Genomic DNA, 25,601 nt, shown 5'->3' on the forward strand with positions numbered 1-25,601 from the left:
AACATACAAGCATATAAACTTCCTAACAGTATAAATAATAGTAACATTCACATTTCACCTTCCCTGACTCGGCAGTCGAGCTCAGAGTTAAACATCTTTACACAAATACACATATCTTTATTGACAAAGTGACACGGAAAATTCTTTATTGCATTTCAAGGGGTTCGGGGGACTGGTGGAAACCGAAGATAGGGGATCTCATCCTATATACCGCCGAGGTACGAGAGCGGTAGGCTCTCTTTCGTCATTTCCTCATCCGAAGGGTCTGCACTATGATGCAGATTACTGCTATCGCCAAAAGTGAGTCCACTACGTATGACAAGGAGTACCAAGCCAGAAATTTGGTACACCAGGGGTACTGCTACTTGTTACTGGGCTTTGAGTGGTCTATGGAAGTGAAACATTAACGGCCGGTGGAGTGGGGGTAAGGGGGTTCGCGCGCAAAAATATCCATAAGATAACGAAAAATACAGTTGGTGCCGTCATCTTCCTGCTCTGTTCTCTTCACTGATCTCTTTTCCTGCTGTGATCTTGCTCTGATCCTGCTTTGGTCCCTCCTCGGAACGTCTGAAAGCTATGGGATCAAGCATAGTGTCTGTTAGTGTTCCGCTTAATATCTTGAATTTTAGTATGTGTGTCCTCTTGAGCCAAGTTTCCCTTTATGATTGGCCACTCTCTGTGACTCATGTTTATCAGGGCTACCTAAAATAAAACAAACAAAACCAAACTTTTAGAACCAAGACTAGCTAAATGAGTTGCGTATGGGCCGCGACGGGTAAGATTTGGGTGGAATCCCCGGGTAGGGCGTGCTGTGCCATACCCGAGCTTAGCTGACCAGAGGGGGGTCCTCAGACAGGGCGGGTCCTCAATGCCGTTACTCCACTGCCTGAGTGACCTGAAACGAACGGGCAAGAATGTAGTCATCATGGGGGTTGCCTCTTCCATCCTTCAAACAGAAGAGCAGTTACGAAACTGGAGCTAGCAAGCTCTCAGAGGTTTCGGCCGAGATGCCTGCTGGCTGGGCTTCAGACATTTTCGCTGATAAGGCGTCTGTCAAATTCTCCTAGGTTTCTGCGGACAAACTTGGTGTCTGGCTGCAGAGCTGCTGTTCAAGAAAAAAAACAAACACAAACAAACAAACATGCAACACAAACACAAAAAGGTTCCATCAGAAAAGGACACCGTTAATCTCTCAAGCGGTTCCTCTTTTTACATCATCTGGACACCTCAATCATCATCTTCTGCGAACAGGGTCGCAAAGGGGTTGCCGTGTCAGGAGTCAGACTTAAAGTCATCCTCGTCTCCCGGATCCCATACCCTTGTATGGATCAGGCTTGCTATGGTTGCATTGTGTGATCGTGGGTCCCTCTTGTCATTCCGGACGGGTCTACATGAGTTGTCTCGGTGCCAAATCGTGGTATCTAAGTCGGTATGAACGTTGTCGGGGTCGTCATAGTTGGGCGGTGGGTCTGGGTGTGGGTTTGGTGTTTTAATGTAGGTGATCTCCAAGGGATCACTGGAGTCGGGGTCGTAGTCGCTGTGTGTGTGGTCAGCGGTTTCGGAGCGGTAGAGAGGAGTGCTGTGGCTGTCTTCAGAGTCCCAGTCGCTGTCTCTGCTGTGGCAGCTTGTTGTCGGGGCGGAAGCGAAGGTTTACCAGGCTGATTCCAGGGATGGCAGGACTGTCATATGAGGAGAGATCGATGAGGTTGGGATTGTTCTCGCTGGAGTTCAGAAGAATGAGGGGGGAACTCATCGAGACTTTAAAATTCTAACAGGACTAGACAGGGGAGATGCAGGGAAGATGTTACCAATGATGGGTGTGTCCAGAACCAGGGGTTCTGAGATTCATTTTTTCCAATTCAGGGGCCTGAGGATTCAGGGTAAACCATTTCGGACAGAGATGAGGAGACATTTCTTCACCCAAAGAGTGGTGAGCCTGTGGAATTCATTACCACAGGAAGTAGTTGATGCTAAAACATTGAATATGTTCAAGAGGCAGCTGGATATAGCACTTGGGGAGAATGGGATCGAAGGTTTTGGGGAGAAAGCAGGATTAGGATATTGAGTTGGATGATCAGCTATGATCATGATAAAAGGCGGAGCAGGTTCAAAAGGCCTCATGTCTTCTATGTATCTATATGTATTATAGGTTTCTGTGAGAGCCCCCCTCATTCTTCTGAAAGCCAGAGAATACAATCCTAACTGATTCAATTTCTCATACGTCAGTCCTACCATCCCAGGAATCAGTCTGGTAAACCTTCGCTGCACTCCCTCTCAAGCAAGAAGATCCTTCCTCAGATGGGTTTCCTCCCACAGTCCAAAGATGTGCGGGTTAGGTGGATTGGCCGTGAACGGGGCAGCACGGTGGCACAGTGGTTAGAATCGCTGCCTCACGGCGCCAAAGCCCCAGGTTCGATCCCAGCTCTGGGTCACTGTCCGTGTGGAGTTTGCACATTCTGCCTGTGTTTGCGTGGGTTTCGCCCCCACAACCCCAAGATGTGTCGACTAGGTGGATTGGCCACGCTAAATTGCCCTTTAATTAGAAAAAATAAATTGGGTACTCTAAATTTTTTTTAAATGTCTGCCCTGTGAACGACCATAAATTGTATCAGGCTGAGCCTGGCACATGATGAGGACGTATTGACTCTGCTCAAGGCATCCGCCCACAGACCTGCCTCTATCCCTCCCCAGAGCTCCTCTTCCCATTTGCCCTTTAGCTCCTCTATCTGTTTCCCTCGACTCCATGAGATCTTTGTAGATATCCGATACCTTTCCCTCTCCCACCTCTCATAACGTTTAAGAGGCTTCTGACATTGGCCGTAAGTTGCCTGCCCTTCACAAACCCCGTCTGGTCTTCCCCTATCACCTCAGGGACACAGCCCTCTAGCCTTGAGGCCAATATTCTGGCCTTAAGTTTGGCATCCACGTTCAATAGGCCTATTGGAGATTGGCCTATCTGACCCGCAGAGCTCAGGGTCCTTCTCCCGCTTCAGGATCGAGGCCTGTGACATTGTTGGGGGAAGGGCACCCTGCTCCTTTGCCTCATTAAATACCCTCACCAGCAGCGGGCTCAGCATCTCCGAGAACTTCTTATAAAACTCCACTGGTAGCTGTCCGATCCCGGGGCCTTACCCAATGCCTGGCCTCCAGCCCTTATACTATTTCTTCAATTCCAATCGGGGCTCCCAACTCCTCCACCAGACCTTCCTTCGGACATCAACTCACCCAGAAGCTGCCTCATCCCCTCTACCCCAGCTGGGGTTCTGACTCATATAACTTACTATAAAACTCGTTAAACACCCCGTTCACCCCTGCTGGGTCCAAGACCGGGTTCCCACCTCTGTCCTTCACTCTTCCAAGCTCCCTGGCCGCCTCTCTTTTCCTCAGCTCGTGTGCGAGCATCGTACTGGCCTTCTCACCATACTCTTATACCGCTCCCCCCTCGCCTTCCTCAGTTGCTCCTCCGCCTTCCCTCCAGATAACAGCTCAAACTCCATTTGTAGCCCCTGCCACTCCTTCAATAACCCCGCCTCCGGGGCCTCCGAATATGTCCTGTCCACCTGGAGTATTTCCCCAACTACCCTGTCCCTCTCTGCTTGCTCCACCTTTTCCCTATGGGTCTGGATCGACATTAACTCCCCCCTAACCACTGCCTTCAGCGCTTCCCAAACCGTTGCTGCCGAGACACCCCCGTGTCATTTATTTCCAAATAGTTCTGGATAGATTCCCTCACCCGCCCGCACACCCCCTCATCCGCTAACAGTCCCACACCCAACCTCCATTGCGGGCGCTGCCCTCTCTCCTTACTCACCCGTAAATCCACCCAATGTGGGGCATGGTCCGACACAGCAATTGCCGAATATTCGGTGTCAACCACCCCCACCAGTAGAACCATGCTGAGAATAAAGAAGTCGATCCGGCAGTACGCTTTGTGCACATGGGAGAAAAAAAGAAAATTCCTTCACTCTTGGCCGTCCGAACCGCCACAGGTGAACCCCCCCCCCCCCCCCCACAATTTACTCCATGAACCCCTTTAGTTCCTTTGCTACAGCAGGTACCCTCCCTGTCGTTGACCTCGAACCCCCCACCTCACCATGATGAACTTGCCCCCACGCCCACCACTATTCTCCCTGCCTCAAATGCCACCCGTTTGTTGATCAGGATAGCGACCCCCCTAGTCTTAAGAGTCCAGCACTGAAATGAAATACTTGGCTGACCCATCCCTTCCTCAATCTGGTCTGATCTATTGCTCTCAGGTGTGTCTCCTGTAACATTGCCACTTTCGCCTTCAGTTCCTTCAAACGTGTGAACATGTGAGCCCTCTTAACCAGCCCATTCAGCCCTCTAACGTTCCATGTGCTGATCACCCTTCTTAGCCCAGCCTTCAGCTCGCGTCCCTCACCTCCATTGGCCCGCCTTCGGGCATCCACTGTCCTCGACCTCCCCTTTTGTCTCTCAGCAACAGTTTCTCCTCTGTCAGCAGAGCAGCTCCCGCTTCCCCCTCCGCCCCACTGTTAGCAGCACAAGAATCCCAACCCCCCTTAACAAACTTACCACCTGCTCACCACCCCCTCCCCCACTGCACTTTCTTCTTCTTGGACGACCATTTCTGGTCCACGGCTCCACATACTGGTGGGGATTTCTCCTCACTGTCTCACTCTCCACCGATGTTTCTAATAGAATTCCGAAACAAATCGGGAGAAAAGGTTCAAAAGGTCCGTCACGAGTGGGAGCTCCCAAATGCGCGACCTCCTACTCCATGGCCGGCACCAGAAGTCAAAAGGATGAAATTTAGAGACAGTTTGGTCCGGTGGGCTCGTGGAAGGGAGGGAAGCAGCAGAGGCAGCTGATCGGATTGACTCAATCTCAGTCACAAAGAAGCTTCACAAGCTCCTCACACTTCTTGTTGGAAATGAGGGGAGAGCGAGAGTACTTCAAAAGGAACTAACTTGTGTCAGAGCTATTAAAACATTTCAACACTGAATTTAACATAATTCTAATTTATTTAACTTTCAGCCAGAATATTAGCCCCTGTAAATGGGCTGGAGTTTGTTATCAGCAGAAAGAGACCCAAATGAACATGGTTCAGTCCTGAATGTGAGTTCACAGCAAAATCCAATCACTGTGGTTACTTGTGGACTCGGTGATGTCTCAGCAGGTGGGATAACTGAGTGAATCCCTTCCCACACGTGGAGCAGGTGAACGGTCTCTCCCCAGTGTGAACACGCTGGTGTTTCCACAGTGTGGATGACTGAGTGAATCCCTTCCCACACGTGGAGCAGGTGAATGGTCTCTCCCCAGTGTGAACACGCTGGTGTTTCCGCAGTGTGGATGACTCAGTGAATCCCTTCCCACACGTGGAGCAGGTGAACGGTCTCTCCCCAGTGTGAACTCGCTGGTGACTCAGCAGGTTGGATGACTGAGTGAATCCCTTCCCACACGTGGAGCAGGTGAACGGTCTCTCCCCAGTGTGAACACGCTGGTGTTTCCACAGTGTGGATGACTGAGTGAATCCCTTCCCACACGTGGAGCAGGTGAACGGTCTCTCCCCAGTGTGAATTCGCTGGTGTTTCCGCAGTGTGGATGACTCAGTGAATCCCTTCCCACACTCGATGCAGGTGAACAGTTTCTCCCCAGTGTGAACTCGCTGGTGTTTCCGCAGTGTGGATGACTGAGTGAATCCCTTCCCACACGTGGAGCAGGTGAACGGTCTCTCCCCAGTGTGAACTCGCTGGTGACTCAGCAGGTGGGATGACTCAGTGAATCCCTTCCCACACTCGATGCAGGTGAACAGTTTCTCCCCAGTGTGAACTCGCTGGTGTTTCCGCAGTGTGGATGACTGAGTGAATCCCTTCCCGCACTCGATGCAGGTGAACGGTCTCTCCCCAGTGTGAACACGCTGGTGTTTCCGCAGTGTGGATGACTGAGTGAATCCCTTCCCACACGTGGAGCAGGTGAACGGTCTCTCCCCTGTGTGAACTCGCTGGTGACTCAGCAGGGCGGATGACTGAGTGAATCCCTCCCCACACGTGGAGCAGGTGAATGGTCTCTCCCCAGTGTGACAGCGTCGATGAGTTTCAAGCTGGGATGGGTAAGTGAATCCTTTCCCACAGTCCGCACATTTCCACGGTTTCTCCTCAGTGCAGCTGCATTTCTGTCTCATGGGGCCTGATGATGTGTACGGTTTCTCCCCACTGTGAACGATGCTTTTTCCTTCCATGTTCAAAATCCGCTGATATTCAGGATATGATAAATTGAGGACTCTGTCAGATCCTGATGTGATGCTTGGTTTGAGTTTCCGGACTTTGAAGCCTCCCCTTCGAACACCCTGTGAAACTGATTGAAAACAGAAAATAGGGAGTGAGAGAGAACCCACAAAAACACAAAGGCAGGTTGTGAAATTGAGCTGAATGAATCTGGTCATTTGTGGGTCCGGCTCTGGGAAAAAGTGACCATGAAAACTGCTGGATTGTCACAAAAACCCAACTGGCCTCTTTGGGGGGAGTGAGAAAGAGGTGAAGAGGGATTTTGTATATCTACAAGTCATATTAAAGAGAATAGATGGCAAAGCAAATTCGATCTTGAGCTTCATAAACAATAACCGAAGAGATAATGCTGGAACATCTCAGCACGTCTGGCAGCATCTGTAGGGAGAGAAAAGATCTCATGTTGAGTCCAGATGGTCCTTTGTTAGCTCTTTTCTCTCCCTACGGATACTGCCAGACTTGCTGAGATGTTCCAGCATTTTCTCTTTGGCTTCAGATTCCAGCATCCGCAGTAATTTGCTTTTATTCATAAACAGTAATATTGATCCCAAAACTATGCTTCTGGTGGCACAATTATTAGCACTGCTGCCTCACGGCGCCAGGGACCTGGGTTCAATTCTGGCCTTGGTGACTGTGTGTGTGGAGTTTGCACTTTCTCCCCATGTCTGCGTGGGTTTCCACCCGGTGCTCAGGTTTCCTCTAACAGTCCAAAGAAGGGAAAGTTATATGGATTGGCCTTGATAAATTGCCCCTTAGTGTCCAGGGATATGCAGGTGAGGTGGGGCTATGGGGTTACAGGGACAGGGTAGGGGTGTGGGCCTAGACAGTGTGCCCTTGCAGAGAATCACTGCAGACTTGATGGGCTGAATGGCCTCCTTCTGCACTGTAGGAATTCTGAGGCTCCAATTCTATTCTATGAATCTTTCTAAAGCTCTGGTCACCACTCTTCAGTAAGAATGTGAAGGCTCTTGGAGAAGGTGCAGAGGAGATTTACCAGAATGGTTCCAGCAAAGGAGGTTGAGGGAAGATTTGATTCAGGGACACAAGATTATGGCAGATTTCCATCGGGTGGACAAAGAAACTCTGTTTCCATTCACTGATCGTACAAGCAGCCGGGACACAGATTTAAAGTTTCGGGTAAAACTTGGATTGAACAATATAAGATGCTGAGGGGTCTTGACAGGGTGGATGTGGAGAGGATGTTTCCTCTTGTGGGAGAATCTGGAACAAGGCGTCACTGTTGCAAAATAAGGGGTCATCCATTTCAGATGGTGATGAAGATATTTTTCTCTCTTGAGGGTTGTAAGACAGGAGGTGGCACAGTGGTTAGCACTGCTGCCTCACAGCACCAAGGATCCAGGTTCAATTCCGGCCCTGGGTGACTGTGTGGAGTTTGCACGTTCTCCCTGTGTCTGTGTTTCCTCTGGGTGCTCCGGATTCATCACAGAGGTCAAAGATGTGCAGGTTAGGTGGATTGGCCAGATTAGGTGGATTGGCCTTTCTAAATTGCCCGTTCGTCTCCAAGGACGTGGGTGTTGGGTGGGGTTATGAGGATGGAGTGGGAATGGATGGGGTGGGCCTGGGTGGGGTGCTCTTTCAGAGGGTTGGTGCAGACCTGATGGGCCGAATGGGCTCCTTCTGCACTGTCGGGATTCTATGACTTTGGAACTTCTGTCCTTAGGTGTTTTAGTAAGCTCAGAGAAGGGGGCAAAAGAGGGGGAGGTGTGGCGCTGCTAGTCAAGGACAGTATTACGGTGGCGGAAAGGATGCTAGATGGGGACTCTTCTTCTGAGGTAGTATGGGCTGAGGTTAGAAACAGGAAAGGAGAGGTCACCCTGTTGGGAGTTTTCTATAGGCCACCTAATAGTTCTAGGGATGTAGAGGAAAGGATGGCGAAGATGATTCTGGAAAAGAGCGAAAGTAACAGGGTAGTTGTTATGGGAGACTTTAACTTTCCAAATATTGACTGGAAAAGATATAGTTCGAGTACATCAGATGGGTCGTTCTTTGTACAATGTGTGCAGGAGGGTTTCCTGACACAATATGTTGACAGGCCAACAAGAGGCGAGGCCACATTGGATTTGGTTTTGGGTAATGAACCAGGCCAGGTGTTAGATCTGGAGGTAGGTGAGCACTTTGGAAACAGTGACCACAATTCGGTGACCTTTACGTTAGTGATGGAAAGGGATAAGTATACCCCGCAGGGCAAGAGTTATAGCTGGGGGAAGGGCAATTATGATGCCATTAGACATGACTTAGGATGTGTTGGTTGGAGAAGTAGGCTGCAAGGGTTGGGCACACTGGATATGTGGAGCTTGTTCAAGGAACAGCTATTGCATGTTCTTGATAAGTACGTACCAGTCAGGCAGGGAGGAAGGGGTCGAGCGAGGGAACCGTGGTTTACCAAAGAAGTGGAATCTCTTGTGAAGAGGAAGAAGGAGGCCTATTGGAAGATGAGGCATGAAGTTTCAGTTGGGGCGCTTGATAGTTACAAGGAAGCGAGGAAGGATCTAAAGAGAGAGCTGAGACGAGCAAGGAGGGGACATGAGAAGTCTTTGGCAGGTAGGATCAAGGAAAACCCAAAAGCTTTCTATAGGTATGTCAGGAATAAAAGAATGACTAGGGTAAGAGTAGGGCCAGTCAAGGACAGTGGTGGGAAGTTGTGTGTGGAGGCTGAGGAGATAAGCGAGATACTAAATGAATACTTTTCGTCAGTATTCACTCAAGAAAAAGATAATATTGTGGAGGAGAATGCTGAGACCCAGGCTATTAGAATAGATGGCATTGAGGTGCATAGGGAAGAAGTGTTGGCAATTCTGGACAAGGTGAAAATAGATAAGTCCCCGGGGCCGGATGGAATTTATCCTAGGATTCTCTGGGAAGCCAGGGAAGAGATTGCTGAGCCTTTGGCTTTGATTTTTAGGTCATCATTGGCTACAGGAATAGTGCCAGAGGACTGGAGGATAGCAAATGTGGTCCCTTTGTTCAAGAAGGGGAGTAGAGATAACCCCGGTAACTATAGGCCGGTGAGCCTAACGTCTGTGGTGGGTAAGGTCTTGGAGAGGATTATAAAAGATACGATTTATAATCATCTAGATAGGAATAATATGATTAGGGATAGTCAGCATGGTTTTATGAAGGGTAGGTCATGCCTCACAAACCTTATTGAGTTCTTTGAGAAGGTGACTGAACAGGTAGACGAGGGTAGAGCAGTTGATGTGGTGTATATGGATTTCAGTAAAGCGTTTGATAAGGTTCCCCACGGTCGGCTATTGCAGAAAATACGGAGGCTGGGGATTGAGGGTGATTTAGAGATGTGGATCAGAAATTGGCTGGTTGAAAGAAGACAGAGAGTGGTAGTTGATGGGAAATGTTCAGAATGGAGTTCAGTTACGAGTGGCGTACCACAAGGATCTGTTCTGGGGCCGTTGCTGTTTGTCATTTTTATAAATGACCTAGAGGAGGGCGCAGAAGGTTGGGTGAGTAAATTTGCAGACGACACTAAAGTCGGTGGAGTTGTAGACAGTGCGGAAGGATGTTGCAGGTTACAGAGGGACATAGATAAGCTGCAGACCTGGGCTGAGAGGTGGCAAATGGAGTTTAATGTGGAGAAGTGTGAGGTGATTCACTTTGGAAAGAATAACAGGAATGCGGAATATTTGGCTAATGGTAGAATTCTTGGTAGTGTGGATGAGCAGAGGGATCTCGGTGTCCATGTACATAGATCCCTGAAAGTTGCCACCCAGGTTGATAGGGTTGTGAAGAAGGCCTATGGTGTGTTGGCCTTTATTGGTAGAGGGATTGAGTTCCGGAGCCATGAGGTCATGTTGCAGTTGTACAAAACTCTAGTACGGCCGCATTTGGAGTATTGCGTACAGTTCTGGTCGCCTCATTATAGGAAGGACGTGGAAGCTTTGGAACGGGTGCAGAGGAGATTTACCAGGATGTTGCCTGGTATGGAGGGAAAATCTTATGAGGAAAGGCTGATGGACTTGAGGTTGTTTTCGTTAGAGAGAAGAAGGTTAAGAGGTGACTTAATAGAGGCATACAAAATGATCAGAGGGTTAGATAGGGTGGACAGCGAGAGCCTTCTCCCGCGGATGGAGGTGGCTAGCACGAGGGGACATAGCCTTAAATTGAGGGGTAATAGATATAGGACAGAGGTCAGAGGTGGGTTTTTTACGCAAAGAGTGGTGAGGCCGTGGAATGCCCTACCTGCAACAGTAGTGAACTCGCCAACATTGAGGGCATTAAAAAATTTATTGGATAAGCATATGGATGATAAGGGCATAGTGTAGGTTAGATGGCCTTTAGTTTTTTTTTCCATGTCGGTGCAACATCGAGGGCCGAAGGGCCTGTACTGCGCTGTATCGTTCTATGTTCTATGTTCTAAAATGCAGTGGAAGCAGAGCCTTTGAATATTAAAAAAAAAAAAATTTAAAGTGCCCAATTCATTTTTAACAATTAAGGGGCAATTTAGTGTCACCAACCCGCCTACTCTGTATATCTTTGGGTTGTGGGGGATGAAACCTACACAACCACAGGGAGAATGTGCAAACTCCACACAGACAGAGATCCAGAGCCTTGATCGAACCTTGAACCTCGGCGCCGTGAGGCAGCAGTGCTAACCACTGCACCGCCGTGCTGCCCCGTCTTTGAATATTTTTAAGGCAGTGATGGATAGATTCTTGATAAGCAAGAGGGTGAAAGATTATCGGGGTCGGCAGGAATGTGGAGTTGAGGTTAAAATTTTTGATTGATGGAGCAGCCTCGAGGGACCGACTCCTAGTTTGTGTGTAAGGAGCAGGCTCGAGGGGCCGACTCCCAGTTTGTGTGTAAGGGGCAGGCTCGAGGGGCCGACTCCTAGTCTGTATGTAAGGAGCAGGCTCGAGGGACCGACTCCCAGTTTGTGTGTAAGGGGCAGGCTCGAGGGGCCGACTCCTAGTTTGTATGTAAGGAGCAGGCTCGAGGGGCCGAGTCCCAATTTTTATGTAAGGAGCAGGCTCGAGGGGCCGACTCCCAGTTTGTATGTAAGGAGCAGGCTCGAGGGGCCGACTCCTAGTTTGTGTGTAAGGGGCAGGCTCGAGGGGCCGAGTCCCAATTTTTATGTAAGGAGCAGGCTCGAGGGGCCGACTCCCAGTTTGTATGTAAGGAGCAGGCTCCAGGGACCAAGTCCCAATTTTTATGTAAGGAGCAGGCTCGAGGGGCCGACTCCTAGTTTGTATGTAAGGAGCAGGCTCGAGGGGCCAACTCCTAGTTTGTATGTGAGGAGCAGGCTCGAGGGGCCGACTCCTAGTTTGTATGTGAGGAGCAGACTCGAGGGGCCGACTCCTAGTTTGTGTGTAGGAGCAGGCTCGAGGGGCCGACTCCTAGTTTGTGTGTAAGGATCAGGCTCAAGGGACCGACTCCTAGTTTGTATATAAGCATGCAGGTTCAGCAGGCGGTAAAGAAGGCAAATGGTGTGTTGACCTTCATAGCTAGAGGATTTGAGTCAATGAGCAGGGATGTCTTGCTGCCATTATACAGGGCCTTGGTGAGGCCACAGCTGGAATATTGTGTGCCGTATTAGTCTCCTTATCTGAGGAAAGGTGATCTCGCTAAAGAGGAAATGCAGCAAAGTTTTGCCAGACTGATTCCTGAGATGGGAGGGTCTGACGTGAGAGATTGAATCGGTCAGGATTGTATTCACTGGAGTTCAGAATCTCTTAGAAACCTATAAAATGTGGTTGACATGGTGGAACAGTGGTTAGCACTTCTGCCTCACATCACCAAGGACCCGGGCTCGATCCTAGCCCCGGGTCACTGTCCGTGTAGAGTTTGTGCATTCTCCGTGTTTGCGTGGGTCTCACCCGCACAAACCCAAAGATGTACAGGGTAGGTAGACTCCGCACAGACAGTGACCCAAGCCAGAATCAAACATGGGACCCTGGAGCCGTGAAGCAATTGTGCTATCCGCAATGCTACCGTGCTGCCCACAAATCTATGCATGTAAATGTTACAGGAGGTATGAGGGAGAATGTTTTTACACAGCGAGTGGCAATGACCTGAAACTTGCTGCCAATTATGGAGTTTGGAAATAGACACAATGAATGATTTTTTAAAAGATTGGACAGAAACCTGAGAGAAATAAAGCTGAGGATACAGACATAGGAGAATGAGACTTACTGGATTGCTCCAGGTAATAATAATACTCTTTACCAGTGTCACAAGTAGGTTTACATTAACACTGCAATGAAGTTCCTGTGAAACTCCCCTGGTTGCCACATTCCGTCGCCTGTTCGGGTACACGGAGGGAGAATTCAGAATGTCATAACAAGCACGTATTTCAGGACTTGTGGGAGGAAATCGGAGCACCCGGAGGAAACCCACACAGACATGGGGAGAACACGCAGACTCCACACAGACAGTGACCCAAGCCAGGAATCGAATCTTCATCTCTGGCATTGAGAAGCAAAAGTGCTAACGATTGTGCTACTGTACTAATTAGAGAGCTGGCATGGACTCAATTGTGTGACCTCACCTTGTATTTTAACCTTGGGGGGGGTTCAGATATCCTCAGGTAAATCTGTGCTACACTCCCTGCAAGGCCATTCTATCCTTCCTCAGGTTTGTTGCCCAGAACTGAACACAGTTCTCCAGGTTTGGTCTAACCAGGGTTTGTGAATCTCGGGGCTTTTCCAGTCACACTGAGACCTGAAATCTTCCCTCATAGACAGAACAGACAAACCTTTTACCTTCCACACCCAGATGCTGCTGAAATTCAGTTTTCAATGAATCGAGTGGTTCTGTCAGATCGCGATGTGACGTTTGGTTTGCGTTTCCCGTCTGTTAAACCTCCTCTTCCAGTATCCTGTAAATTTACAGAAACCTCACTGTCAGTTTTGGATAGAAATTCACAACATTTTCTCCTCGCCAACTTTGATTAAATGTATTCCTGGAGGTTTGATCACATGACCTGCCCCCATCCTCCAGCCATTAATCGGTCAACACATCCATCCTTGTGACACACTGCCTTCCTCGGCCAATTGGGAAGCTGTTTAAGACGGGACCATTAACATTGTGCTCGGGAGTTGAAGCCTCCACGGGGTATTTATGAAGCCTCCCGGTTCACTCCGCAGCTTCTATTGCTCCCCGGCCACCCACCGGCTCCAATCCAGAAAGTTCCTCGATTGTTTCTTTCCCGCTCCTCGCACCGTCAGCGACAACCTGAACTGCGCATGCTCCAGCTACAGACGGACTGTCCGAGGAGCTTCTGTAATGTGGAGCACATTCTCAACTGCAGTGCATGTTGGGTAATACATATGATATAAATTATGCTTTGCGAACTGATTATGACTGGTAACATCGGGCCAAGGTAACAAATGTATTAAATCAATTAATACAGCACCTAAATAGTATGGGCCTTCCATCACAGTTCTGTCCTGGGAGTGATTGGCAACAGTGACTACAGTGAGATGTGAACTCATTGGGGTCCCAACAGGTTTGGGTGAAAGAGCGATTTTTGTACTCATAGACCCAACAGTTAAATTGCCCCTCGCCAATAACAATGTGCTGAAATTGGATCAAATAGTCTGAGCTTTTAAAGTTGGAGCGTTAACCAGTGGGGAAACTGAGGAAATCCCTTTGCACATGTGAAGTGTGTGAGTGATCTCCCTCTGAACTGCACATTAGATTAACTAATGACTGACTCATATTTATTCTCATCCAGTGGAAACATCTTCCACTTGCCTATCATATCAAACCTTTTCATAATCTTACAGGATCAGGTCATCCTTCATTCCCTTTTCCAGAGAAAAGGTGATGCCCTGTCCAGTCTTTCTTGCCGGGTATAACCTGCCAGTTCAGGCATAATTTAAATATATTTGCCTGCATCTTCTCCAGTCCTTCTAGATCCAATTCAGGATGTGGAGACTTTACCTAATCTGAGCAGCAAACTCAAAGTTGCCCACAAATGCTTGGAAATTGCAGTACTTTTATCGTTTACCCATTAGCTGAATATAAGATGGGACAGACGAAGTAGATCCAATGAGTCTGTACCACTGTAGAGCATCTACAAACTTGCCTCTTCCCCTTACTGCTAAACCAGGTTAAAGTCCAACAGGTTTGTTTCAAATCACTAGCTTTCGGAGTGCAGCTCCTTCCTCAGGTGAATGAGCAGTGCTCTGAAAGCTAGTGTTTTGAAACAAATCTGTTGGACTTTAACCTGGTGTTGTAAGACTTCTTACTGTGCTCACCCCAGTCCAACGCCGGCATCTGCACATATTACTGCAAAACAGTTGACTTTTTCACTCTTAACCTCTCAGTGTAGACATTAAGAATGTGTCAGAGAAAGACTAGATTTCAGCTCGGTGACACGAGGCCAGACTAAAGTTTACTTCATTGGATTGTTGAGCTAATGACTCCATATTATAAGATGGATCAAAAAGACTGGAGAAGAAGCAGGAAAGTGTACCAGAATGATGCCTGAATGGCCAGGTTACACCCAGCAAGAAATACTGAGGCTCGATGAGCCATATCGTCTCCACCCACTTCCATTACTTGTGTTACTATGAACATCACTGTAAATCTTTCCATGCAGACACAACAGATGCAACAACCAACTTTTCATCTCCTTCATTCCCATATTCTTGGATTCCAAACACACTTTCCAGGTGCTACTCAGTATTGTGCTCACAATTTGGTCTCCCCTACACTGAGGAGATTAAATCTGGATTGGGTCACTGTGGAACATCACCATTCAGTTATCAAGTGTGATCCGGAGCTTCTGATTATTTAGGTTTAAATTCCTTGCCCAACATCCACTCTGTCCTCGGCCTCCTGCACCATTCCAATAAAGCTCAAAGGAAACCCAAGGAACTGATCAGGCAATTTGGGACCTTCCAGACACAACATTCAGTTCAATAATTTCAGATTACAATCTTCACTCCTATATTTTTAGACAGTAGGTAATGGTTCTGCCATTTATACCTCCCCTGGACCTGTCTTTTATTTATTCTCCTGTCCTATTAGTTTACCTACTTGTCTCATTGTCACCCAGTTTTGCTTTGAACTATTATCCTCTTTGTCATTTAAAAAAAGCATTAAAGTGCCCAATTCTTTATTTTCTAATTAAGGGACAATTTAGCATGGCCAATCCACCTACTCTGTACACCTTTGGGTTATGGGCGAAGATCCACGCGACAGTGACGTGGCTGCAAGGAGATCAGGGCTAGGATCAAAATATACAAGGATCTGTGTCCAATTGAAAGAAAAGGCAGATGGGCAAAGGGGGCGGGTTGCATTGTTAGTAAGGAATTAAGTAAATTGACCGCAAGGAGAGATATAGGATCTGAAGGCAGAGAATCTCTGTGGGTAGAGTTGAGGAATCGCAAAGGTTAAAAGACCCTGGTGGGAGTTATGTACAGGCCTCCGAGCAGCAGTCAGGATGTGGGACAGAAAACAAATCAGGAGATAGAGAAAGCATGTAAAAAAGGCAAGATCACAAAATTCATGGGGGACTTCAATCTGCAGGTGGGCTGGGAAAATCAGGTTGGTAGTGGATCCCAGGAAAAGTAATTTGTGGAATGTCTAAGAGATGTTTACTTGGAGCAGCTTTTAACAGAGCCTAATAGGGAACGGTGTAATGTGTGATGAGGCAGACTTGATTGAGGCACGATGGAAATTCATCCCAAGGAGGAACAAAGAATAAAGAAAAGTACAGCACAGGAACAGGCCCTTCGGCCCTCCAAGCCTGCGCCGACCATGCTGCCCGTCTAAACTAAAATCTTCCACACTTCCTGGGTCCGTATCCCTCTATTCCCATCCTATTCATGTATTTGTCAAGATGCACCTCAAACATCACTATTGTCCCTGTTTCCACCACCTCCTCCGGCAGCAAGTTCCAGGCACCCACTACTCTCTGTGTGAAAAACTTACCTCGTATATCTCCTCTAAACCTTGTCCCTTGCACCTTAAATCTGTGCCCCCTAGTGATTGAAAACATGCTAAAGGGAGGACAAGGCATTCATGGTTGACGAGGGAAGTCAAGGACAGCATAAAAGTAAAAGCATACAAAGTGGCGAGGATTAGTGGGAAGCCAGAGGATTGGGAATCCTTTAAAAGTGAGCAGAGGACAAATAAAAAAGCAATAAGGGGAGAGAAGATGAAATATGAATGCAAGCTACCTAGTAATATAAAAGAAGATAGGAAGAGATGTTTCAATATATAAATATATATATATATATCTTTCAATATTTAAAAGGTAAGACAGGCAAAAATAGACATTGGACCACTGGGAAATGTGGCAGGAAAAGTAATAATAGGACACAAAGAAATGGCAGAGGAACTGAATACTGTACTTTGCATCAGCCTTCACGGTAGAATACCCCAGTGGAATGCCAGAACTCCGGGAGAATCAGGGGGCAGAGGCGAGTACAGTGGCCATCACTAAGGAGAAGGTTCTGGGTAAACTGAAAGGTCTGAAGGTGGATAAATCACCCGGACCGGATGGACTACACCCCAGGGTTCTGAAAGAGATAGCTCAAGAGATTGTGGAGGCATTGGTGGTGATCTTTCAGGAATCACTGGAGGCAGGAAGGGTCCCAGAGGACTGGAAAGTGGCTAATGTAACACCGCTGTTTAAGAAGGGAAATTATAGGCCGGTTAGCCTGATTCGGTAATTGGTAATATTTTAGAGTCCATTATTAAAGATGAGATCGCAGCATACTTGAAAGTGTATAAAAAAGTAGGACTCAGTCAACACGGCTTTGTCAAAGGAAGGTCATGTCTGACAAATCTGTTAAGAGTTCTTTGAGGGGGTAACAAGGAAGTTAGATTTCCAAAATGCCTTTGACAAGATGTCGCACAGGAGACTGTTAAATAAGTTAAGAGCCCATGGTGTTAAGGGTAAGATCCTGACATGGACAGAGGATTGGCTGACTGGCAGAAGACAATGAGTGGGCATAAAGAGGTATTTTTCAGGATGGCAGCCAGTGACTGGTGTTGTGCCTCAGGGGTCTGTGCTGGGACCACAATTTTTTTACAATATACATTAATGAAATGGAAGAAGGAACTGAAGGCACTGTTGCTAAGTTTACAGATGATACAAAGATCTGTAGTGGGACAGATAGTATTGAGGAAGCAGGGGGGGGGGGCACAGAAAGACTTGGACAGGCTAGGAGAGTGGGCAATGAAGTGGCAGATGAAATACAATGTGGAAAAGCGTGAGGTTATGCACTTTGGAAGGAGGAATGGAGGCATAGACTATTTTCTAAATGTGGAAATGCTTAGGAAATCAGAAGCGCAAATGGACTTGGGAGTCCTTGTTCACGATTCTCTTAAGGTTAACGTGCAGGTTCAGTCAGCAGTTAGGAAGGCACATGCAATGGTAGCATTCATGTCGAGAGGGCTAGAATACAAGACCAGGGATGTACTTCTGAAGCTGTATAATGCTCTGGTCAGACCCTATATGGCGTGTTGTGAGCAGTTTTGGGCTCCGTATCTAAGGAAGGATGTGCTGGCCTTGGAAAGGGTCCAGAGGAGTTTCCCAAGAATGATCCCTGGAATGAAGAGCTTGTCGTATTAGGAACGGTTGATGATTCTGGGTCTATACTCATTGGAGTTTAGAAGGATGAGAGGGGGAGTCTTATTTTTTTAAAATATATTTAGAGTGCCCAATTCATTTTTTCAAAATCAGGGGCAATTCAGCATGACCAATGCATCTGCCCTGCACATCTCTGCGAAACCCACACAAACACAGGCTTGTGTCTGCTCTGCCATTCAATCATGGCTGATATTTTTTCCATCCCCTATTCTCCTGCCTTCTCCCCATAACCTGATTCCCTATTGATCAATAACATATCTATCTCTCTTAAAGACATGTCTAACAGTAAGAGAAAAGCAACTTACTGCGGATGCTTCAATCTGAAACAAAAACAGAAAACACAGGACAGTCTCAGCAGGTCTGACAGCCTCTGTGGAGCGAGATGGCAGCTGCCGTTTCCAGTCAAGTGGGTCTTTGTCAAAGCTGGAGAACTGGAAATACGGTCAGATTTATACTGAAGAGAAAGGGAAAATGCTGGGAAATCTCAGCAGGTCTGGCAGCATCTGTAGGAAGTCCAATCTATCTTTGTCAATGTCAAAGAGTCATTGGACACTAAACGTTCGCTCTTTTCTAGCCCTACAGTGCAGAAGGAGGCCATTTGGCCCATTGAGTCTGCACCGATCCACTTTAGCCCTCACATCCACCCTATCCCCGTAACCCAATAACCCCTAACCTTTTTGGTCACTTAGGGCAATTTATCATGGCCAATCCACCTAACCTGCACAAAGATGGACTGTGGGAGGAAACCGGAACACCTGGAGGAAACCCACGCAGACACGGGGAGAACGTGCAGATTCTGCAGTGACCCAGTGGAACCTGGGACCATGTCGCTGTGAAGCCACAGTGCTAATCACTTGTGCCACGGTGCTGCCCATGTCTGCCTACAGATGCTGTCAGAGCTCTTGAGATTTTCCAGCATTTTCTCTTTCATTTCAGATTCCACCATCCACAGTAATTCGCTTTTATTCAGATTTATACTGTTGGAGTGGAAAGAGGAAGGTGGAGAGGGGGGGGGGAGGGGGGGGGGGGGGCTGGGGAGTGGAACATTTGGGCTGGATAGAGGGCCGGCGATAGGTGAAGATTGACAAAGATGTTTTAGATGGAAAGACAAAGGGAATGCAAATGACGGTGATCAAGGCTAAAAAGGCTGCTAATAGTGGCACATTCAGATATTAGAATGTGTTAATGGCAGAACAAATGTAAGCAGCATGTCAAAGGACAGTAGGAATAGGGAGCAGATTGCTCAGGAGCTGTGGGTGGGGGGATGGGGGGCTGGGCAATGTTGAGGGAAAACAGATCAGTGGAAGGTGGTGATGGGGAGGAGGGATTTCACAGTCTGAAGCTGTTGAGCAGACTGTAAAATCCGCAAGGCTGTACCGTGTCTAATCGGAGGATGGGGTGCTGTTCCTTGGCGTTGTGCTGAGCTACATGGGAACATTGCAGCAGGCCAAGATCGGACATGTGGACATGAGAGCAGGACAGTGAATTGAAATAGCAAGCGACAGGAGAGTCTGCCACCAGTTTGTCGATGGAGCGAAGGTGTTTTGCAAAGTGGTCACCCAGTCGGCATTTAGTCTCTGCAATGCAGAGTAGATGGCGTTGGGATCAGCAAATGCAACAGGCCAGATTGAAGGATGTGTACTCAAAAGGACAGACTGTAACTGACTTAAAGGAAATGCCAGAGACTTAACTGAACCAACTTTTGGAAACACAAAGAGGTCAAATATAATTAACATATCATTCTTAAATCTCTGACCTGTGAAGATATTTGATTGTGTTTAAAAGCTGACTGTGGTCAATCTCACAATGAACACAAGGGAATTCATATTACCCAGTGACTCGATTTATTCTCTTTGTCAGTCATGTTTGTAATTCACTGTTGTATATTTCAGAATCTAGATTTCAAATCAGGACATAAATATCGAATGATATTAAGTTTGGAGTAATGAAACGTTTTGAAATGAATTTAGAGTACCCAATTAAGGGGCAATTTACGTGGCCAATCTACCTGCCCTGAACATTTTTTGGGTTGTGGGGGTGAAACCCACACAAACACGGGGAGAATGTGCAAACTCCACACGGACAGTGACCCAGAGCCGGGATCGAACCTGGGACCTCGACGCAGTGAGGCAGCAGTGCTAAGGGCAGCATGGTAGCATAGTGGTTAGCACAAATGCTTCACAGCTCCAGGGTCCCAGGTTCGAATCCCGGCTTGGGTCACTGTCTGTGTGGAGTCTGCACGTTCTCCCCGTGTGTGTGTGGGTTTCCTCCGGGTGCTCCGGTTTCCTCCCACAGTCCAAAGATGTGCAGGTTAGGTGAATTGGCCATGATAAATTGCCCTCAGGGTCCAAATTGACCTTAGTATTAGGTGGGGTTACTGGGTTATGGGGATAGGGTGGAGGTATGGGCTTGGGTAGGGTGCTCTTTCCAAGAGCTGGTGCAGACTCGATGGGCCAAATGGCTTCCTTCTGCACTGTAAATTCTATGAAATTAACTACTACGCCACATGCTGCCCTGATTAATGGAGCAGTACACGATTGAACAGAAAGTATTGCTGAACAAATGCTTTTACATTTTGAATTGCAGACTAAGTTCTGAATCTTAAATTGAGACATTTGCTGGGGTTTGATCCTGGCTCTGGGTCACTGTCCGTGTGGAGTTTGCACATTCTCCCTGTGTCTGCGTGGGTGTCGCCCCCACTACCCAAAGATGTGCAGATTAGATGGATTGGCACGCTAATTTGGTCCCTTAATTGGAAAAAAAGTAATTCGGTATTCCTAAATTTATTTTTATAAAGTCTGTCTTATTTAGAATATAGAACAGTACAGCACAGAACAGGCCCTTCGGCCCTCGATGTTGTGCCGAGCAACGATCACCCTACTCAAACCCACGTATCCACCTTATACCCGTAACCCAACAACCCCCCCCCCCCTAACCTTACTTTTTTTAGGACACTACGGGCAATTTAGCATGGCCAATCCACCTAACCCCGCACATCTTTGGACTGTGGGAGGAAACCGGAGCACCCGGAGGAAACCCACGCACACACGGGGAGGACGTGCAGACTCCGCACAGACAGTGACCCAGCTGGGAATCGAACCTGGGACCCTGGAGCTGTGAAGCATTTATGCTAACCACCATGCTACCGTGCTGCCCCATTTAGTGTGAGGAAAGTTTGCACAAACTAATTTTGAAACTGAATATTACCGGAATGTTCAGGACGCAATGAGAAGAAAAAAGATGTTCCCATTTTGACACAGTTCACATATTAGCAGTTTTTTCATGCACAACAGAATTTAATGGGTTTACAGATGCAGATGAACAAATTTAATCACCATTTCAAATATGTTTAAATGTACAATAAAAGCAACTTACTGTGGATGCTGGAATCTGAATCAGAAACACAAATACTGGACACTCTCAGCAGGGCTGGCAGCCTCTGTGGAGAGAGATGGCAGCTGCCGTTCCGAGTCTGCGTGACGCTTTGTCAAAGCTGGAGAACTGGAAATCGGGTCAGATTTATACTGTGGGGAGGGGGAGGGGAACATTGGGGCTGGATAGGGGGCCAGCGATAGGTGGAGAGTGACTAAGGTGTCTTGGAAGGAAAGACAAAGGGAATGCAAAAGGTGGTGATCAAGGCTAAGAAAGGTGCTGATGACGCATGAAGAGATGAGAATGTGTTAATGGCAGAACAAAGGTAAGCAGGGAGCCAAAGGACAGCAGGAACAGGGAGCAGATTGCTCAGGTGGGGGGAGGGGGGGGGGCAATGGTGAGGGAAATTTCCCTTATTCGAAACATTATTGACCTTACTCGTCTAATTTGCAGATGAGTTGTATCCTTGTTATTTTTTGTTCAATAGTTAAGCGAACGCATTATCTTACACCCACAAAGTTTCAAACGATACCCTGCAAAATACTCTGTGATGGAGACTGGCAGGAATCGCAGTCAGAGTTCACACCTGTTAATTCTGAATGCTTTTCTAATATGCTGTGATATTTGATGATTCTAATGTCGGATCGATTTCTCCGCCACTTGTCTCAGTTTCCAGCTGAATAGCACTCTGACAATAGAAGGTCCTTCAGTGCAATGAGGACGCACAGTTTACTATTCTCGGTCAGTGCGCCATGGAACACGCTGAGGTCAGGAACGAAGACACCGTAGTTATGTGATCCTTCTCGCTTTCGCGTTAGGATCACAAGGAGGGAGTGTAGCCACCGAAGTTACCCACTTCCCGACCCAAAATGGCGATTTACAAAGGTTGCAGGGAAAACTGGACAATTATAAAGAGACAAGCAGTTTGCAGAAGTTCATGTGTATTCTGGCTGCAAAGAAAGCAGACAGCACGGAAACCAGCAGTTTGCATATTAATGAAGCAATCCCCAGGAACAATGGATACAACGATTAGCTACAATTGGGACATTCTATGGCAGGTCAGACTTCCCGGCGTCAACGGGGTCTGAAACAAAAGGAAACAAACCAGTTAGGAAGAACCGCCCCGCGATCAAGGGGCAGCCTCAGTATTGGGGGATTCGTACCAATTGATTGGGATAAGACCCAATCGATTGCCAGTGAGTTAGGGGTCCGCCTAAAAGGGCGCGAAGCCCCTGGGACCTATAAAAGTCAGGTCCCAAGTCCAGCTCGCTCTCTTAGCCGGCCCTCCCAGCAGAACACCTTTGCAGCAGCTCTCTAAGAACTTGAACGTGAGAAGGAGAGGCCTGGCCAACAGCTACACCGACAAGTAAGTGTCCAACCAATGCTCGCTACGAGAATAGACACTCCTGACCCCTTAGCCCATACCAACTGGGAAGCCTGCAGTCTCAGGACAGAACAAGAGGCCATTGTTCCCTCATCCAGTGGGTTCCCTTATCAAAGATAAGTATTGGTTTATAGTGGTAGGAATAGTTTAGTCCGCTAGTATTAGTTGCATGAGTATCGATTTACTGTGTAAATAATAAATGTGTTTGATTGAACCTTACTAACTGGTGTATTGAGTCATTGATCTGAACTTGAACGTCGTGGCGGTATCATAAAGATACCTGGTGACTCTAGAGCTAAGGAATAAAACAGAGCCAATTGAGTGTAAAGCACACTCACCAGAACGAGCAACAGAACCCGCGCTGCTGGCCTGCCCTGGTCTGCTTTAAAAGCCAGCTAATTAGCCCTGTGTACTGCAGACTGGATATCGCTGCAGGCCTGTTGTGTTGTTGAGCTGTTCCTTTAGTTGGAGTGACGCATTGTAGAAACAACATTTCTGGGTTGGACAGTAGCACATTGGTTAGCACTGTTGCTTCACAGCACCAGGGTCCAAGATTTTCGTTCCCGCTTGGGTGACTGTATATACGGAGCCCTCCTGTGTCCTCTGCACGTCCTCGTTGTGTCTGCATGGGTTTCCTTCGGGTGCTTTGGTTTCCTCCCATGTCCAAAGATGTGCAGGTTAGGTGGATTGGTAAATGGACTGTAGTTGATCAACCGAAGGATTGGATTGGATTTGTTTATTGTCACGTGTACCGAGGTACAGTGAAAAATATTTTTCTGCAAGCAGCTCAACAGATCATTCAGTACATGGGAAGAAAAGGGAATTAAACAGGAGAACCCAAATGAATATGTTTCAGTCCTGAATGTGAGTTAACAGCAAAATGCAACCACTGTGGTTACTTGTGGCCTCGTTGGTGTCTCAGCACGAGGGATGAAGTGGTGAATCCCTTCCCACACTGGGAGCAGGTGAATGGTCTCTCTCCCGTGTGAACTCGCTGGTGTGTCTGCAGGTGGGATGAAGTGATGAATCTCTTCCCACACTTTGAGCAGGAGAATGGCCTCTCCCCAGTGTGACTTCGCTGATGTACAGTGAGGTTAGATGATTGTCTGAAGCCAGTCCCGCAGTAAGCGCACCTAAATGGTCTCTCATCAGTGTGAACACGTTGATGTTGCATCAGTTCCCCAGAACTTTTATAGCACTTCCTGCAGTCTGGACATTGAAATGGTCTCTCCCCAGTGTGAACCCGCCGGTGACTCAGCAGGTGGGATGACTGAGTGAATCCCTTCCCACACTTGGAGCAGGTGAATGGTCTTTCCCCGGTGTGACTGCGTCGATGAGTTTCCAGATGGGATGGGGAAGTGAATCCTTTCCCACAGTCCGCACATTTCCACGGTTTCTCCTCAGTGTGACTGCATTTGTGGCTTGTGAGGTCTGATGATTGACTGAATCCTCGTCCACACACACAACATGTGTACGGTTTCTCCTCACTGTGAACAATGCTTTTTCCTTCCATGTTTAAAGTACAATGATATTCAGGATATGATAAATTGAGGATTCTGTCAGACCCTGATGTGATGCTTGGTTTGAGTTTCCGGACTTTGAAGCCTCCTCCTCAAACACCCTGTGAAACTGATGTAAAAACAGAAAATAGGGAGTGAGAGAGAACCCACAAAACACAAAGGCAGGTTGCGAAATTGAGCTGAATGAATCTGGTCATTTGTGGGGCCGGCACTGGAAAAAAGTGACCATGAAAACTACTGGATTGTCACAAAAACCCAACTGGCCTCTTTGGGAGGAGTGAGAAAGAGGTGAAGACATATTAAGAGAGTAGTTGGCAAAGCAACCTCGATCTTGAGCTTCATAAAGAGTAATATTGATACTGCAACAGGGATTCTGGTGGCACAGTGATTAGCACTGCTGCCTCACAACGCCAGGGACCCGGGTTCAATTCCGGCCTTGGTGACTGTGTGGAGTTTTCACTTTCTCCCCGTGTATGTGTGGGTTTCTACCGGGTGCTCAGGTTTCCTCCCACAGTCTAAAGAAGGCCATGTTAGGTGGATTGACCTTGCTAAATTGTCCCTCAGTGTCCAGGGATGTGCAGGTTAGGTGGGGCTGTGGGGTTACAGGGACAGGGTAGTGGTGTAGGTCTAGACAGGCTGCCCGTCCAGAGAGTCGGTGTAGACTCGATGGGCTGAATGGCCTCCTTCTGCACTGTAGGAATTCTATGGTTCTAATTCTATTCAATGAATCTTTATAAAGCTCTGGTCACCACTTTTCAGGAAGGATAGAACATAGAACAGTACAGCACAGAACAGGCCCTTCGGCCCTCGATGTTGTGCCGAGCAATGATCACCCTACTCAAACCCACGTATCCACCCTATACCCGTAACCCAACAACCCCCCCCCTTAACCTTACTTTTTAGGACACCACGGGCAATTTAGCATGGCCAATCCACCTAACCCGCACATCTTTGGACTGTGGGAGGGAACCGGAGCACTCGGAGGAAACCCATGCAGACACGGGGAGGACGTGCAGACACCGCACAGACAGTGACCCAGACGGGAACCGAACCTGGGACCCTGGAGCTGTGAAGCATTTATGCTAACCACCATGCTACCGTGCTGTTCTTGGAGAAGGAGAAGGTGCAGAGCAGATTTACCAGAATGGATCCAGCAAAGGAGGTTGAGGGGAGATTTGACTCAGGGACACAAGATTATGTCAGATTTCCATCGGGTGGACAAAGAAACTCTGTTTCCATTCATTGATCGTACAAGCACTAGGTAGGCAGATTTAAAGTTTTGGGTAAAACCTGGATTAATCTATAGAAGAATCGAGAACGAGGGTATCATTGTTGCAAAATAAGGAGTCGCCCATTTCAGGTGGAGATGAGGATTTTTCTTCAAGAGGGTTGTAAAACTTTGGAACTCCCGTCCTTAAAAGGCAGTGGGAGCAGAGTCCTTGAATATTTTTGAGGCAGAGTTGGATAGATTCTTGATG

General features: G+C 47.7%; 1 protein-coding gene across 1 annotated transcript; it reads right to left on the bottom strand.

Moving 5' to 3' along the window:
* Positions 1 to 582: 582 nt before the first annotated feature.
* On the bottom strand, positions 583 to 24,026 carry LOC119960318 (gastrula zinc finger protein XlCGF26.1-like; the record flags this gene model as incomplete). Its single annotated transcript, XM_038788056.1, has 3 exons — positions 583 to 702; positions 5,141 to 6,137; positions 23,836 to 24,026. Coding segments are annotated over 3 exons (1,308 nt in total), but the record flags the coding sequence as incomplete, so codon positions are not given.
* Positions 24,027 to 25,601: the final 1,575 nt, after the last annotated feature.

Source organism: Scyliorhinus canicula, unplaced genomic scaffold, assembly GCF_902713615.1.
Source record: "Scyliorhinus canicula unplaced genomic scaffold, sScyCan1.1, whole genome shotgun sequence".
NCBI classification, from domain to species: domain Eukaryota; kingdom Metazoa; phylum Chordata; class Chondrichthyes; order Carcharhiniformes; family Scyliorhinidae; genus Scyliorhinus; species Scyliorhinus canicula.